At 46.7% G+C, this 16,660-nt stretch overlaps 2 protein-coding genes across 2 annotated transcripts in view; one reads left to right on the top strand and one right to left on the bottom strand.

Moving 5' to 3' along the window:
• Positions 1-5,956, top strand: part of LOC119188149 (uncharacterized) — a 32,604-nt gene extending 26,648 nt beyond the window's left edge. Inside the window, exon 7 of the mRNA XM_075881550.1 lies at positions 5,744-5,956. Within this exon, the coding sequence (XP_075737665.1) occupies positions 5,744-5,894 (151 nt within the window). The 3' untranslated portion in view covers positions 5,895-5,956. The remainder of the gene's footprint in view (positions 1-5,743) is intronic.
• Positions 5,957-10,498: 4,542 nt separating this feature from the next.
• LOC142776231 (uncharacterized) lies at positions 10,499-14,964 on the bottom strand. The gene has a single exon (XM_075879514.1). It carries the CDS (start codon positions 14,656-14,658, stop codon positions 13,351-13,353), a length of 1,308 nt encoding a protein of 435 aa, XP_075735629.1. The 5' UTR covers positions 14,659-14,964; the 3' UTR covers positions 10,499-13,350.
• Positions 14,965-16,660: the final 1,696 nt, after the last annotated feature.

Here is a 16,660-nt window from a genome sequence, read left to right as displayed (position 1 = left end):
GTTATGAGTGTGAGTAGGCATTAGTATAACATGAGTAAGTGCCTAAGAGTGCGAGTATACGTGAGTATACGTAAGTGAGTGATTGTCTATAAGTGCAAGTGGGCGTGAGTATGGGGTATAAGTGGTTATTAGTTTGAGTATACGTGAGTGCGAACTGGAGTGAGAACTCAATCTGTACAGTAGGCGTGAGTATGGGTGTTTAGGTAATCCTCACGAGTATAAGTAGATGTCTATGATCCTTAATGGCCAGCGGTTACCTTGCCTTCAAGCTACGTGCTCTGCCCATGATCATTTCCTCTTAATTTCGACTACGATGTCCTGAACAACCGTTTGTTCCCTGATACACTCCGCTCTCTTCTTCTCCCTTACGGTTACACCTGTCATTTTTCTTTCCGTTGCTCGCTGCGTCGTCCTCGAATTAAGTTTAACCCTTTTTGTAATCATCCCGGTTTATGCTCCGTCGGTAAGTACAGGCAAGATGCAGCAGCTAAATGCCTTCTTCTTGAGCAATAGAGGCTATCTATCATTCAAGATTTGAGAATACTAGCCGAATGTGCTCTACCTCAGTCTTATTCTTCTAGTTAGTCCAATCTCGTAGTTCAGCTCCACAGTTTCTAGCTCTCCTAAGTAGACGTACGCTTTTTCCAATTCAAGTGTACTGTTACCTATCCGAAGTTCTGTTTTCTTCCGGAATTGTTGTACCATACTTTGGAAAGAAAATTCTGTAGGCCCGTGTACTCAGATTGCTAACCCCCTTCCGAATAGTCAAGTTGGAAGGCAGCACTGTCAGTGTTTGCGTCTTACATTCCATTCCCCCCTAGCCTTGTCGCGGTAGTAAGAATAGGTAGAGACTAGATAACTTACACATATTTCCGAGGCTACCTTAAATCCAAAACGAATCAGGACTAAATGGGAGGAAAAAATTGGCTCGTATCTGCATAATATCTGCAAATATCGTCGAAAGACGATAGCCCCACGTGTGGAGAGAGTGAACAAAGCATTTATTTGACGTTCTGCGCAAGAAATCGGTGAAAGGTATTCTGGAGGCGCTGCGTTAGAGTGCCTCCAACATGTAGCGGAGACGAACGAGCGCATCAACTCTTGTCACACGTGATACATAAGCGCTATCTGGCAGTTTTCTTGGAAAACGTAGCGCTAGGCTCTGAGACGGGCGTGCGCACCCGTCTCAGAGGCGATAATGTCTAGAACGCAAGGCGACGGGTAGGCACCACCACCGTGTCGTCTTAGCAAAGCGTTGGAAACACTCGCCTTTTCATGCACGCGTTGCATCGTCCGCGCAGCGGGATAAGCGCTATGGTTTTTTGAATTACTTTTATATGCCTTTTTTAAGTAAAAGATGCACATACAGAATATATACGTGTTGTTATATTGCCTCAGATATGCGGAATAATTGCTTTTAATTGACAATCGCACAAGTGTAAACGCTGAATCTTGAGCAATATTGGTGGGTGCTGCGGATGGGGTCAGCCGTTTGGAGTTTAAGCTGGTCCATTTAAAGTACCCGGTACCATTAAGCGGAGACAAACAAATATACAGACAGACAGACAGACAGACAGACAGACAGACAGACAGACAGACAGATAAAATATTTTGCGTCGAATGTCCCCACGAAAGACAATCGTCTGTAAAAAACACTCGGGCCCCTTCGGAAAATTACTGCCTAGCAGGCTGCCAGCATAAATTGCTGCCTCGTGCTGCCTGGGAGATATTCCAATGGCACTTAATGTTAGCGCTCAGCTGTTTTTGGCGGCCCGGGCTCCGAGTGACACTTATGTTCTTCTTCCAAGCACTCACTTCGAGCTTTCCGAATAATCAGAAACTGTCTTGTCAAAAACTAAACTAGTCTGCAGTCGGTAGTTCTGGCTCTAGTTCAAAAAAGTGAGATTGGAGACATACGATATTGAAGCATAAGGTTACCCAATTGAATGCCAGGATCAGTATTGAAAATTAAGTTGGCCTTCATGCAACCAGAATAGCAGACTATTATTCATGGCTCTACGTGTCCAACGTAACAGCATTGATGAGTAGCGTTTAGTTATATCGCCGAAACGGCCGCTATTTATATAATGAACTGCGTTTGCCACTCGAAATACGAAAAAATAAAATGAGTCAGCACACTGAACTAGCCGGCGGTTTTATTGTGAGCAGGTGAGATTATTTCGGTAGCTGGCGAATGCACTTTTTTTCTGCGTAGTCTCAGAGATAGGCTCCGTCAGCGCGACGAAAAGGCTTGACCACACGCACGCATTGCAGCCTGTTAGCGCGTGGCTTTTTGACGCGGAGCCGTGCCCTCTCCCTATGAGGACAGAGGAGGATGCCTTTCTGAAGCTGGGAACCCTCTCTCTTCATAGGGACAGGCCACGGCGCCGTGTCAAGAAGCCACGCGCTACCAGGCTGCAATGCGTACGTGCGATCATGCTTTTATTCTTAGGAATGCACACGAACGCTTAGACTTGCGAGTGCCATCACCAGACGTCTCAGCACACGATTGTGGTGGCCTCCGATTTTTTTATTTGTTTTCCTATAAAAGTTAGAGTTTTTTTGTAATTTTTTACCATCCAAGGAATCACCGGTTATTATTAAGGTAAATATTTTACTTTGAAGAACCAAATGGGCTAGTGCCAGACAATAGCTTGTGATGGTGCTCCGTTTTACCTGCCAAATAAACAAACAATATCTAATTAACCAGAGTAATAAATAATGAATTGTGTTATTACTTTTAGAGGCATGAAAGATTTAAAATTAAACATGTGTATTATGTCACTATGACAACATTGTTCCGCGCGAGTGTATAAAACCTTTACTAATATTATATTATGAAAAACACACGCCAACAACTAAGGGCGGCATTGTTGTTTGCCTCATCTGCTCATTATTGGTACAAAATTTCAGCTCCTTTTCGTTTTTGAGAAAATATAGTGGGACATCTGTGTCCCACTGCCTTGTTGCGTATCTGTGAAAGTGGAACATATGAGTCCCCCACCCACTGAAATGTAGTCATTTCAGGAGAAAAAAAAGTACTTTTACTACTATTAATGTGGACTTACTGCTGCCTTATAATAAACAAAGCCTACAAACAGCTACTTTCTATCCTAAAAACGTTGACTAAATTCTCACACACATCCACTCGCTAACGGCACTCTAGCATCAGATGGGGATACTGGTCACGCTTACAACTCTATAATGTTTGTGTGCGGAGAAAGCTCAACTGCTTCCTCCACGAGAAGAGACTTCCCTACATGAAGCAGAATGAAGTTTCGATACTGCAATCAGCTGTACACATAGACTAGCTAAGCTTTAAGATATAGGATGGAATTATCATTTTTGTGTCTCGCAAAGTTATGTGGATACTATAAGTACGACAGGTTGTACTCGGCCACGCTGTGCTCTGAAGCAGTTTTGCAGCATCTGTGCGTTGTCACGTGATCATAGAGGACGGTGGCGAGCTTTGGGCTGGGCGGAGGCTACGTGCCTCGACGTCGTTTAACAATGTTTACAAACATAGAATAAGTCTATAGGTCACACGAAGGTGTGAACATTGCTCAGAATAAAGCCGCATGCATTTTCGATCACCAGTTGGAAAGTTAGGGGACCCTAAAGGTCCACCTTCAGGAGTTGAACGCAATAGTGACATTCTGTTCATGGTGCGTATTTCAAACACTTTGTGAATGAATCCTTTTTCTAATTTGCTATGCATCGACTACTATACGTAGCCTTGAGGGAATCACCCCGCCGCGGTGGTCTAGTGGCTAAGGTACTCGGCTGCTGACTCGCAGGGCGCGGGTTCGAATCCCGGCTGCGGCGGCTGCATTTCCGGTGGAGGCGGAAATGTTGTAGGCCCGTGTGCTCAGATTTGGGTGCATGTTAAAGAACCCCAGGTGGTCTAAATCTCCGGAGCCCTCCACTACGGCGTCTCTCATAATCATATATAGTGGTTTCGGGACGTTAAAACCCCACATATCAATCACAGCCTTGAGGGAATAGTCGCAGTATCGTGGGTGCCTTTTTAGTGGGGTACCGGCTTTCAACCACGGAGCCATTAAGATAATCACATATTCTGACACCTATTGGCAATGTACGCTTGTACCACGCATTATTACTGTAATATTTCATGTTGCATAGTGAATCATGTATAAAGGACGCGTGGGTTTGTGAAGCATGAAAGCTACTTACCCTGTATTTCCAAGCAGAGAAAGTCTGTTTCACTTTTTTGTAAAGCATAAGCATAGCCGTGTGGTAGACAAGCACTTGCCACGTGAATGACCCGGGTTCGATCCCCACTAGGACCCAAACAACCCTGGTTGGGTCCCCACTCAGCTTTTTGATTTTTTATATTTTTATTTGCATTATTCTTGATTTTTCGGTTGCACATAAGATGATAGTTCTTCGCTCACAACTAACGATGCCGACGCTAACGCCGACACCGAGTTTCTGCGAAACGAGCTCTTTAACGCTAGTGCGTTAAAATGGTGGCACAACCGGTGCTATGTAGGCGTGTATCGGCCTTAAGAAAGTACCATGTGCAAGGAAGTTCATTCAGACGCTTGACGCTTTCTCAAACGCTGATAGTTTCCTTCAGAATTTTGTCACGTGATCCATGGCGTTTGGATACTTGCCGAATGTGCACAACACTGTCGCTCGCATCTCGTGCATGAAACATCGAACTGCCAGTCCATGCACCACCACTCGTGGCATTGACATTACTACATTATATAAAAACGAATATAGTTGCTTGACCCCGCATTCCTTTCGCATTCAACGCTAAATTGGCCCTGCATTTTCTAAATTCCGTACATTTTCACTTTTTTCTTTTTCGTTGACATGCAATGCAAACATTGTCTAGATAATCATGCTTCCACGGAAGAAAATGAAAAACGTTCTAGCGTTACTTATGCATTCAGCCAATACGACTTAATAGCCAAACATATAATCTTCCTCTTTTTTGTCTTCTTTTCGGCCAATGTAATTATCCTACCGCACATCCCTCGGAAAACTTTCTGCAACTTTGAGGTATAGCCTTGCAGTACCTCTGTGATCGGCACATCTTTGACCAAGCCATCTCATGTGATGACGTCATAATGTGACGTCAAACACTTTGGCATGATATGTCTTACGTGATTTCGCCTGACTTTAACAATATGACGCAATATCGTGACGCATCATGTGATCTTGACTTTTTGGACGGTCAATTGTCGCGCTTGATGGAGCATCTTAAGGCCCTCATTTAGGCCACACCTGCAAACATTAAGGCACTTTTTTATGCTGCCTACCAGACGTCTATGCACGTGTAAGCAAATGCAATGCGACATTAAAGGTCATATATGGTCACTCTATGCACTACTTTTCATGCCAGTTTTGCGCTCGTAAAGAGTACGAATGAGAAGTATGGATACTTTCAAGATGAGGTTCTTGAAATTACTCGTGAACGCGCTACACCCTATAAATGCGCATTTGCTCGACTCGCCAAAATTCTGTTAAAAAATTCCATCACTATATTGATTCAATAAATAATTCCGCAAATGAATGTGCGACCCACTCCTGGCTACTGGAAACACCAGTAAGAATTTCGCAACCTCCATTCATAGCAGTCTAGTTGTTTAGTTTCATTTTGAAATTGAAATTGGTTGCTTCCACTGAATTTTTTCACTGGTAATCGGGCGCACTTGATTGCACTGTAGCAACGAGCAAACGCTTTTGATTTCTGTGCGTTTTCTCCCACCAGCGAGCAGAATGTGGTCGCAGCGATAGCAGATGATCCTGACCTGGCTGCCGGACCTGAGCCTGGAATGTCGTCCATGATATCGCGGTCGAGAACATCGCCGAGGGCGCCGCGAAAAGTGTCCACGCTGAAAGAAGACGACGAGTTTGTGTAGGAGGCAGTGAAAGTGAGGCTCGTGCCCGTGGAAGCGTCGAAATAAAGAGTTTCCAACCAAGTTGTAACGCCTGATATGTTTCGAAGGCACGTGATCTTTCGCACAAAGTGCAGATTCAACAAGTGCTCACGAAGATTGCTCGCAGACACACGAAATGAGCCTTTACCGGGTAGGTAGTCTGCGCATGCGCGCCGGCCTCGAAGAGGCACGCGCACGGCACGCGCCAAGATTTTCGGTGGGCAAAACGCGACGACACGTGCGGACCAAGTGACATCTGGTGCCACAAATATGCAAATGTTCTCCCCAAAGAGAGCGTGAACGCAGGCCTCAGAGAGTGCTCACCGGCAAGCGGAAGGCAATTGCGGAACTTAGAAGTGTGGCAGCTTGGGCTAGTTGGTATGGCATGATGATAGGTATAGCGTGAGAACAAAACTACGACATAGAGACAAAAATATTTCGTGTCCTTGTCTCTGTGTCGTCGTTTTGTTCTCGCGCTATGGCAATTGCGGAGTCCCAAGAGCCACCAGTTTGTATTTTGGTAATCTCCACTTTGGGACACGGAAAAGGCCAATTACATATATTAACACAGGAGCTGTGCAAAGCCGAGGCGATCGCCGAGGATCCATCGTCCGCGCTTTCAGACCCAGCTGCGAGAGCGATGCTCACGTGAGAAAGTGGGTGATAGGGAAGCCTAGCGCATAGGTGAGCAAAAATTGTGAAGCTCACTCAGACCCACTTATGAAATATGTTTTGCACTGGGGACTTGTTTGGACTATGACTCACCAATATACTACTCCCCAGATTCACGCAGGCTCAGACTCACGGCTCGATTTAAAACCGAGTAAAACTGAGTAAGTCGACTCATGAGTCTGTTAGCCAAAACTTAACTGGTTTGACCATCGTGTCAAGGCCCTTTAACACCAATATCTCTCGTTATCGGTGCTCTTGGCGCCTTTTGCTATAGTACCTTGGAATACAAGTTACAAGTGGTTGCAAACAAATGAGGACATTTTTTTTTCAAACAGAAGATCACATAACGTATATTCATCAAAAGCTTTCCCGGAAGAGTTTGCGTGGGGAGACCAAGGCATCCCCTTACGTAATTCACGCCTTTGATGCTTCGCAATACGTGCGAGTAGCCGTGCGTATAAATGAGCATCCAGGCAAGGCTGAATATGAGTCTAGCGTAGCGATTTGATAGATAGATAGATAGATAGATAGATAGATAGATAGATAGATAGATAGATAGAACCGTTTCGCTGCGCCGTCACCGAATTCTTCGCATAACCCAACTGGGTGGTCTGTTGGTTACGGTACTTGGCTGCTGTCCCGAAAGTCGTGGGATCGAATCCCAGCCACACATCAATAGAGCCCAAATGCTTGAGACTCTGGTAAGTAGTTTTAGTTACAAGTTAAAGAACTACAGCTGGTCTGAATTTTTGGGTATATCATCTCTCGTACTCATGTAATGGTTTCAAGATGTTATCATCATCATCATCACCATCATCATCATCATCATCTATATCATCATAATCAGCCTGACTACATCCATTGCAGGACAAAGGCCTTTCCCTTGTTCCGCCAGTGAACCCGGTCCTGTGCTTGCTGCTGCCAATTCACACCCGCAAACTTCTTAATCTCATCTGCCCACCTAACCTTCTGTCTCCCCCTAACCTGCTTGCCTTCTCTGGGAGTCCAGTCAGTTACTCTTCATGTGCAGCAGTTATCCTGTCTACGCGCTACATGCCCGGCCATTGTCCATTTCCTCTTCTTGATTTCAGCTATGATATCCTTAACCCCCGCTTGTTCTCTAACCCACTCTGCTCTCTTCCTGTCTCTTAAGGTTACACCTATCCTTGTTTTTTCCATTGCTCGCTGCGTCGTCCTCAACTTAAGCTGGACCCTCTTTGTAAGTCTCCAGGTTTCTGCTCTGTAGCTAAGTACCAGCAAGAGACAGTTGTTATATACCTTCCTCTTGAAGCATAGTGGCAATCTATCTGTCATAATTTGAGAGTGCTCTCCAAATTTGCTCCACCTTGTGCTTCACCGCTTGGAGATATAAAGCTTCATTAACCTGCTATACTTTCTGCACCTCAAGTGCCTCCGTGTTCCGCTCCGGTGGGACGAGTTCATGTGATGACTTCGTCATTTAGCACTTCATTGTGATATCCCAGTCATGTTACTAAGATTTCATCGTAGTGTCTCATACTTTCGAGACTTGTGACGTCACGATAACATCACAAGCTCTCTATATCATGAGGATTTTTGCATTACTTGCGTTGACACCGATGGTGACCTTTCGTGCTTGATAAGACAACTGAGGTTTTTGCCTTAATAAGTGAAACCAACTGTCATCAAAAAGCCAAACGAACCAGTGAGATGCAATGGTGAAAAAAAACATGCATAAAAAACAATGATAGCACAGGGTAGAATGCCATATTATTTTTTGTCTGAGCCTTATGCTTGTGGCGTGAATGTAGGCAGTACCAATTTTATTCAATGAAAACTCTTGATCTCTTAAAACAGCAACACTCAAAAATGTTACGCACATCGTGTATATTTTTACGTGATCGGCGATGAGCAAAATGTTGAAACTACCCTACGTTTTCTAAGAAAATCACATTAGCGCCTTACTACGTTTACCACCCCAAAAAATCCAGAAATTGCCACTCAAGTACGGTAATAACCCTACGGAGTGCAACAGTGCTGCATAAGAACGGGAGATTAGAACTCAGAAGGCGGATGCTGCACTGTTCCCGTAACGGTGCGACGCCGCTACTGTAGCAGACGATGGTTGTAGCCTAAAGACGCCATGACCGCCATCCATGTTTTCTATTGTGACGGAAAGGTACCAGACTGAAAGGAAATTCACACGCCAACCAAAAATAATATGATCCTGCCTGGCGCAGCGAGAAGCCCACAGTGCACCGCGGCTTGCTAACAACAAAAGGAAATATTAGCGGATATATCTCTTAGAAATGCTACTCTTCCCCGACGGCAGACGCAACTCTATATGCCAGATGCTCGCTGCAGTTTCTTATTTGTTCTTTGCTTGTCCGCGTCAGGAAAGCGCTTCTACCGCGTTTCCGTCGAGAGAATCACCGTTACCACGGGAACGGTGCGCACACCGCACCCGAGGACGATCAAAGGCATGGTTCCCATGGAGTCGTGTATACTGTCACTGGAGCCAGGCACGTGGTGATGAATTCGCCGCCGCATTTAACTGCTTACTAGAAAATATATCTTTAGTAATCATTAGGTAACACGTTCGAATGGCTCACGGAAGTTGGTAAAGTGAAGCTAGACCCACGACCGACGGTTTAGAATGACTAATGCTGCTGAGTGAACAAGAGATCTACTTTTGCAGAAATTATTTTTTGCAATATGGCTACGTTTCTGTATGAATATACTGGTCTCTATTTTCATGGAAACAGTGATGGTGGCACAAGGACGATCAGCATGATGATGATGATGATGATGATAAATATCAAATATACATCGCACCCACAAAGAACCATGCACCCAAAAAGGCGGTGATTGGCAGAAAATGACGTCAACCATTCAAGGAATATAGATAGATAGATAGATAGATAGATAGATAGATAGATAGATAGATAGATACGCCGATGCCACCCAGCCATTCGTGACTTAGTACGTGTGCTACCCTAATTATTTTCCGATTTCAAACATACATTTTCCAATTCGAAACATACATATACACCGACTATAGTTGAGACATCCGACGTAAAAGATAGATAGATGAACTGAGGTTTGCTGAAAAAGGCAATTAGAAAAAATCACTGCATCTCCACGGAGTGAATGACGATGAGTGAGGCAAAGCGTCCATCGGCCCGTCCATGCCTCCGTCCATCCGCGTGACTATCCGTGCATCCATCCATGCGTCCATCCGTCCGTGCGTCAACGATTTCATCTATCCATCCATGCATCTGCTGGTCTGTCTGTCCGTCCGTCCATGCATCCCCCCGTGCGTCCATCTAGTGAATGCTCCAAGTACCGCCATCTCGCATTCCGGTGGCTTGGTACGACAACGACGGAGGATGGACTGACCTAGGCCTTGGGGATCTAGTATACCACCATATGTCGCAATAAAGACAAAAACGAATGCGAGGTGGAAGCAAATTGACTGGAATGTAACAGCGGAGCATATGAACGAGGTGATCGTCCGAAATAAGGCATGCGGCAATCATTAATCTACCTCCGCGTGCCGGTGCACCACGTCGCTATATGGAGCAGAGAAACAAAAACGAGAAAAGAAACGCAAGATGAATGTAATCATCACCACGAGCTACACAAACACTACACAAAAACGGCCACGCTGCTCAGTGCTTAAGTGACCGCTGAACAAGAAGCGCAGTAAAGCATTTCTTTTAGTTTTACGCCAAGAAAGAAAAGTGCACGTATATCCGAAACGCTCATGCACGGCCACGGTATCCCCAAATCAATTCCGCGATTGCTTCTTTCATAACAAGAGCGGGATAAAAGGAATAAATAAAAAATAAACAAAAAAAAGCGCAGCTGTCATCTGTTCAACATACTTTTTTGTTTTCTAGTTCTTATTGTAATAACGTGAGCAGCAGACAGCATACCAAGAAGCAACTGATAAGTTTATTAGAAGACGCACCATATATAGGCGCAGAACCACGTGATCGGTCGCACAGGAATGCGCGCACTGGGTGCGCAGTGATAAGTGACGTCACGCTACAACACTCCTTCCCCTTCAGATTACTTCCGAAAGTCACTGGACTGGTATCTGTTCGGGGCATGTCGTACACGTGCACTACGACGCAGAGTTGGAAGTTCGGCTGCAGGTGGCGCGTCGTCGGCACTGGGCTGGTCCGGCGAGCCGGAGGCAGCTGCTCCGGCCGTGGGCGATGCAGTTGCCGGAAGGAGAGACGTCGCAGAGTCGGTTGCGTGTGGATTTACGAGAGGCGACCCGGCGACTGGCCCACACGCCATCGGAACCGTCGGTGGAGTCGTGTCTACGGATGCCGTTGGAGCAGGTTGTGCCTGCGGATAACTTGAAGAATCCTGGCTTCCGTGGCGGGCTCTGATGTGGTCCGAATGCGTAAATCGCACCGCCTGCGACACTTTCACCAGATAGGTTACGGGACTGATAACCTGTGTCACGACACCATCTTCCCACGACACTGTTTCACCTCGCACAGTCTTCACCCACACAGCGTCCCCCACAGCAAAACATCGCGGAACCCCCCTAGACATGTCCTTTTGCACTTTGGTACGTTGCTGCTGCTCCCGCATGGAGAGCTCGAAATCTGGTTTTAGCAATGACAGCTTTACCCGTGGCTGTCTTTTCAAGAATAATTCTGCCGGGGTCTGGCGAGTGGTACTGTGCGGAGTAGTCCTGTAACTCATTAGATAGCTGTCCAAGCGTTCCCGAAATGAATGTTTGTGGTGGCTAGCTTTGTCCTGCAAGACATGCTTTGACAGTGCTTGTTTGGTAGTCTGCACTAAACGCTCGGCCGCTCCGTTAGAAGCCGCGTGATAAGGAGGTGTCTTGACATGCCTTACACCGTTTACACTCAAGAAGGCCGCGAACTCTTCGGAAATGAACTGCGGTCCATTATCACTCACCAGTACCTCTGGCAGACCATACGCGGCAAACATACTACGTAGCTTCTCAATGGTTTTGTTAGCAGTAGTGGATGACATAGGCGAGACCTCGATCCATTTAGAGAACGCGTCGACGAGAACCAAGAACGCCTGAGAGCCCTTTACCGCATAATCGACGTGCACGCGTTGCCAGGGCCTTGTGGGATAATTCCATGGTTGCAAAGGAACCGGTGAAGCAGCTTTTTGGACGGCCTGACAAACCTGACATTGTCGAACGTAGCTCTCAACCGAAAGGTCGAGGCCAGGCCACCACACAAAGCTTCTTGCTAACGCTTTCATGCGACTAGATCCCGGGTGGTCCTCATGCAATAGCTGCAAGACCTGTAGCTGGAGCTTATCAGGTATGATCACCCTTGATCCCCACGTTATGCATTCTTGCTCTACTGATAGCTCGTCGCGCCGGGAATAAAATGGTCTAAATGCTTCAGAGCACTCTGAAGGCCATCCATTTAAGATGAAGTGCGTCACGCGAGACAAGGTGGGATCACGTCGTGTGGCTCGCGCTACGTCATCCGCTTTGAGGGGCATGCTGTCAAATAGCAAGAGACACTCGGAAGGTTCATCGGCCGCTACAATAGGCCGTGGAAGCCGAGACAGAGCGTCAGCCACTTCAACATTTCTTCCCTTTCGGTATTTTAGTTTACACTGGTACGCTGCCAGGGTAATTGCCCATCTTTGCATTCGAGCTGCAGCAAGCGCAGGCACCGGCTTGTCGTGGCCTAATATTCCGAGCAATGGCCGATGATCTGTATAAAGAGTGAACTCTCGTCCATACAAGTAGCGGTGGAATTTTCTTAACCCAAACATCAGTGCTAATGCTTCGCGTTCGCACTGAGCATAGTTTTTCTCTGCGGCTGTAAGTGTTCTAGAAGCAAATGCCACTGGCCTTTCGTGTCCCTCTGCGGTCTCATGAAAAATGACAGCCCCCAATCCATACGACGAAGCGTCACATGTCATAGCCATTGGTTTTGCCACATCGTAAAAAGTGAGCACATTACTCTTGACAAGTAACAGTTTCGTAGAAGCAAATGCTTCGCTACACTCCCGTGTCCACGACCACCTTTCGCCCTTGCGCAACAGACGGTACAATGGCTCTGCCACGCAGGCAAGGTTACTTAAGATCTTTGCATAAAAGGTTAACATGCCGAGATAAGCCTTTAGCTCTGTTTGGCAAGTGGGCTCTGGCGCTTCTGTGATCGCCTTTATCTTTTCTTCTGTAGGATATATACCTTCAGCGCACACAGTGTGACCGAGATAAGTCACAGTGCTCTGAAAAAACCGACACTTTTCCTCTTTCAGTGTCACGTTGTAGTCACTCAGCCGCTGCAGGACTAGTTCCAACGTTTTTTGACAGTCGGCTAAGTCTTTTCCCGACACAATGACGTCGTCTATGTAACATCCCACGTGCGGTATGCCTTTGAGCACCTCATCCATGAAGGACTGAAAAATGGCTGGCGCACTGGCTACCCCAAATGGTAAGCGCTGGAACTCGAACAGCCCCCTGTGCGTATTAATAGTTAGCAGTGGTCGGGACTCGGCAGTGAGCGGAATCTGCTGATACGCGGCCGAAAGATCCAACACACAAAACACTCTGCCGCCAGCTATGGCAGAGAACAAATCTTCCGGTCTAGGCAATGGGTAGTGGTCGGTCTTTAAAACAGGATTAATGGTGACTTTGTAGTCCCCGCACAGCCTCAGTGAACCATCTTTCTTTTGGATTACAACTACTGGCGTGGCCCAATCGCTCCGATTTACGGGGCGTATAACACCGCTTTTCTCTAGCCTTTCTAGCTCGCCTTCCACTTTATCTCGAAGCGCAAATGGGACGTTTCTGGCCTTGCCAAAAATAGCCGTACAATTCTGGCTTAAAACTATCCTTGCTTGATAGTTTTTTTACTTTTCCAGGTTGCTTAGAAAACACCCCTGGGAACTTCTTTTTAACCGCCTCTACCTTGTGAGAGTCGCTTACATTTATAGCAAACACGCTTTTCCAGTCAAGCCCGAGCCTTTCAAGCCAACTTCGCCCCATCAGCAATGGTAGCTGCTTGCCGTTATCCTTGACGATAATAGCGGGTAGCCGCAAAGACTGTTTTCCCACCGTAACGGAAGCGTTGCATTGCCCTTTTACTGGAACAGGTTCCCCAGTGTATGTTTTTAGGGTGACTAGAGATGGCTCGCACTTGACATGAGGAAATGCGTTCAGCCTCACACTCTCAGGAATTAGTGTTACAGCTGCTCCCGTATCAATCTGCATGCAGAGGTCTTGCCCTTCTACGTTTAGCTGCACTTCATACCCAGAACGCACGGTATTGATAACATGGTACACATCTAATTCAGAGTCACTATCAGAGCAGTCCACCACGTTTGCAGTCTTGAGTTCTCTGCGATTACTTGGACACATCTTCTGTAGATGACCGATTTGAGAACAGCTGTGACACTGGACGTTCTTATACCAGCAAACACTAGCCGCATGCGCCTTGCCACATCTTTCGCAAACTCGCTTGGCTTCCTTGAGCTTCCGAAGCTTCGATTTCTTTTCGCTTCCTTTTCCTCTTATCGCCATTGCATAAAAAGCCGCTTCCTTGCCTTCTGCATGAAGTAACGCTGTCTGTCGCGCAGCCTGCTCTCGGTCCTGGGCTATCTTGCACGCCTTTTCGAAGGTTAAATCTTCTTCAGCAAATAGGGCGAGTTGCGTTTCCTCGCGTCTTATGCCTGCCACTATTCTGTCTCGCAGCGCGTCTTGCAGAAACTGACCGAAATCGCACTTCCTTGCTAACTGTTTTAAGGCCACTATGAAGTCCTCGACGCTTTCCTGCTCTTCTTGTGCTCGCTTGTTAAATTCGCAACGTTCGGCAATGACCGAGCACTGTGGGCTATAGTGTTTCTTCAACAGCACTGTGACCTCTTCAAAGGACTTGTCCCCAGGAACAGCGGGTACTACCAAACTTTTGAGCACCTCGTACGTTCGTGGTCCTATCACACTCAAGAATACTGCCAGCTTCTTTTCCTCTCTGATGTCATTTGCGGTGACGAAGTGCTCAAAACGCTCCAGATAGGATTCAAAATTCTGATCCTTCTCGTCGAACTCGTCTAGCTTGCCTAGTCGCGCCATTGTTCAGTAAAAGTGCAGTATACTTATCGGGTTGCTTTCCCCGACGACTGCGTTGCCTCTTGCCGAAGGTAGTGCCGCCGAGTTCAACCGTCCCAGGCCATGGCTGCCGTTGTTTTCTGGTCCATGGCTGTCGACCGCCGATCGCCCGCAATACTGCTTCGTACTGAGCTAGTACAAGGGGGCGGATCCCATCCTCGTCGCCAGTGTAATAACGTGAGCAGCAGACAGCATACCAAGAAGCAACTGATAAGTTTATTAGAAGACGCACCATATATAGGCGCAGAACCACGTGATCGGTCGCACAGGAATGCGCGCACTGGGTGCGCAGTGATAAGTGACGTCACGCTACAACACTTATTTTTTTGACACTGAGCATATCAATGCTGTGGTAAATGCACCTTCCCCACTTATTCTTGCACTCTTTTTCTACAGAAAAAATATAGAGAAAGGGAGGTCAGAGTATTAGTTTTCTGTAGAAGAGAGGGAGAACGATGGACTGCGGACGAAGGCGGGCAACTATTTTCGTAACTCGAAACACCGTTTGAGTCGAAGAAAAAGCTAGCACATCCGACGGCCGAGATTTCATTTCCATGCAATTAGTTTTCTTGGCGTTGATTCTCTCCACATCTTCAGCACTTTCCGAGGAAGGAAATTTGTACGCGGGCCGGTTAAACCACCTGGTGGCAAAAAGCCGTTGAACAGGGCGGAAATATTGGCAAAGCTCGGTTGCCGCCAACCTCCTTTAGCACACATGCATTGAAAGAGAAAGCAATTAATGAGAAGGCGTTAATATTCATATAGTAAATCAAGACTGGTGACCAGTCTTAACAACGGCTATTATCTGCCGCAATATATTTCTAGGGTTCATAGGGGGCGACAACAAGGGTGCGCTTTTGTCACTGTCTGAACGCATGTATAAGGGGTACGTAAAGAAATGTGCCCACTAATCCTCAAGAATAATGGAAATAGAATAGTTGCTCGATGCCTTCATAATTGCCTTTACTGTAGCGACAGACATCTTAAGTTAACTGACTACATGAATTGCGACGAGAAAAAAAATTAATATTTTTTTCTCCTATTAGTGTAGACAGGTGGTCTATTCAAACTGAGCAAGCTTCGGACATGAAGCTCAATCTCACGTCCAACGAACATGGAACCTCTCCTTAGAGCACAGCACGGGCCTGAATTTTACGCCAGGGCCGGGCCCGGGCCAGCTTTATGAATCCCGAGCCCAGCCCGCACCCGTTGTTGTAAGCCTAGGCTCGGTCTGGGTCGATGGTGTCAAGCCTAGGCCTGGATCGGGCCCGGGCATCCATTACTAAACTTATCCAGGGCGTGCGTGTTCATTATGAAGATCGGTCCGTGGCCGCTAAAGATTGTTGTTGATAATCAATAATAGTGATGACTTACGTTTTGTAGCGGGTGATCGGACGGAAAATCTGATGTCTACGTGCATCAAAATGTTGCTCTAGCATGGTGCGTAGCTCAGTGGTTAAACTGTTTCGCTGTTAAGTCCTAGGACGTGGGTGCAATTCCGGCGGCCAAGGCTGCTGTAGCTAGATGGGTGCGAGACATGGAGGGGAAAATAGAAAGGAGAGAGCAAGGCGTCACACAGCCTGCCTTGGCAAGCCAAGCAACTTTGAAACGAGCAGTGTGGGCCCAACCCCTGACTTTTGCGCAAGATCACATCAGCAACGAATATTGGCGATAACATGGCACTCCAACGTTTTTAATCGCACTGCGCTTGTTCTGTGAGGATCCGCAGCTGACTCACGCAGGAGGTACAAAAACGGAACATCACCGAGAGTGCTAGAACCCACCACACGTTATGAAGTATTGATCATGTGTTGAGGCAACATTGTGGGCTTCCGTCGTGTCTCGTAATGCTTCCATACTTCTTTTTATTTTGATAGGAAATATATGGACACCCTCGGCTAGATTTTGCCGCCGGTGTCGACATCGCCACCATTCAGCGTATATGTATACGTATCTCTATATATGA

This window comes from Rhipicephalus microplus, chromosome X (genome assembly GCF_043290135.1).
Source record: "Rhipicephalus microplus isolate Deutch F79 chromosome X, USDA_Rmic, whole genome shotgun sequence".
In the NCBI taxonomy this organism is placed as follows: Eukaryota; Metazoa; Arthropoda; class Arachnida; order Ixodida; family Ixodidae; genus Rhipicephalus; species Rhipicephalus microplus.
This window is presented reverse-complemented; position numbering and strand designations above follow the sequence as displayed.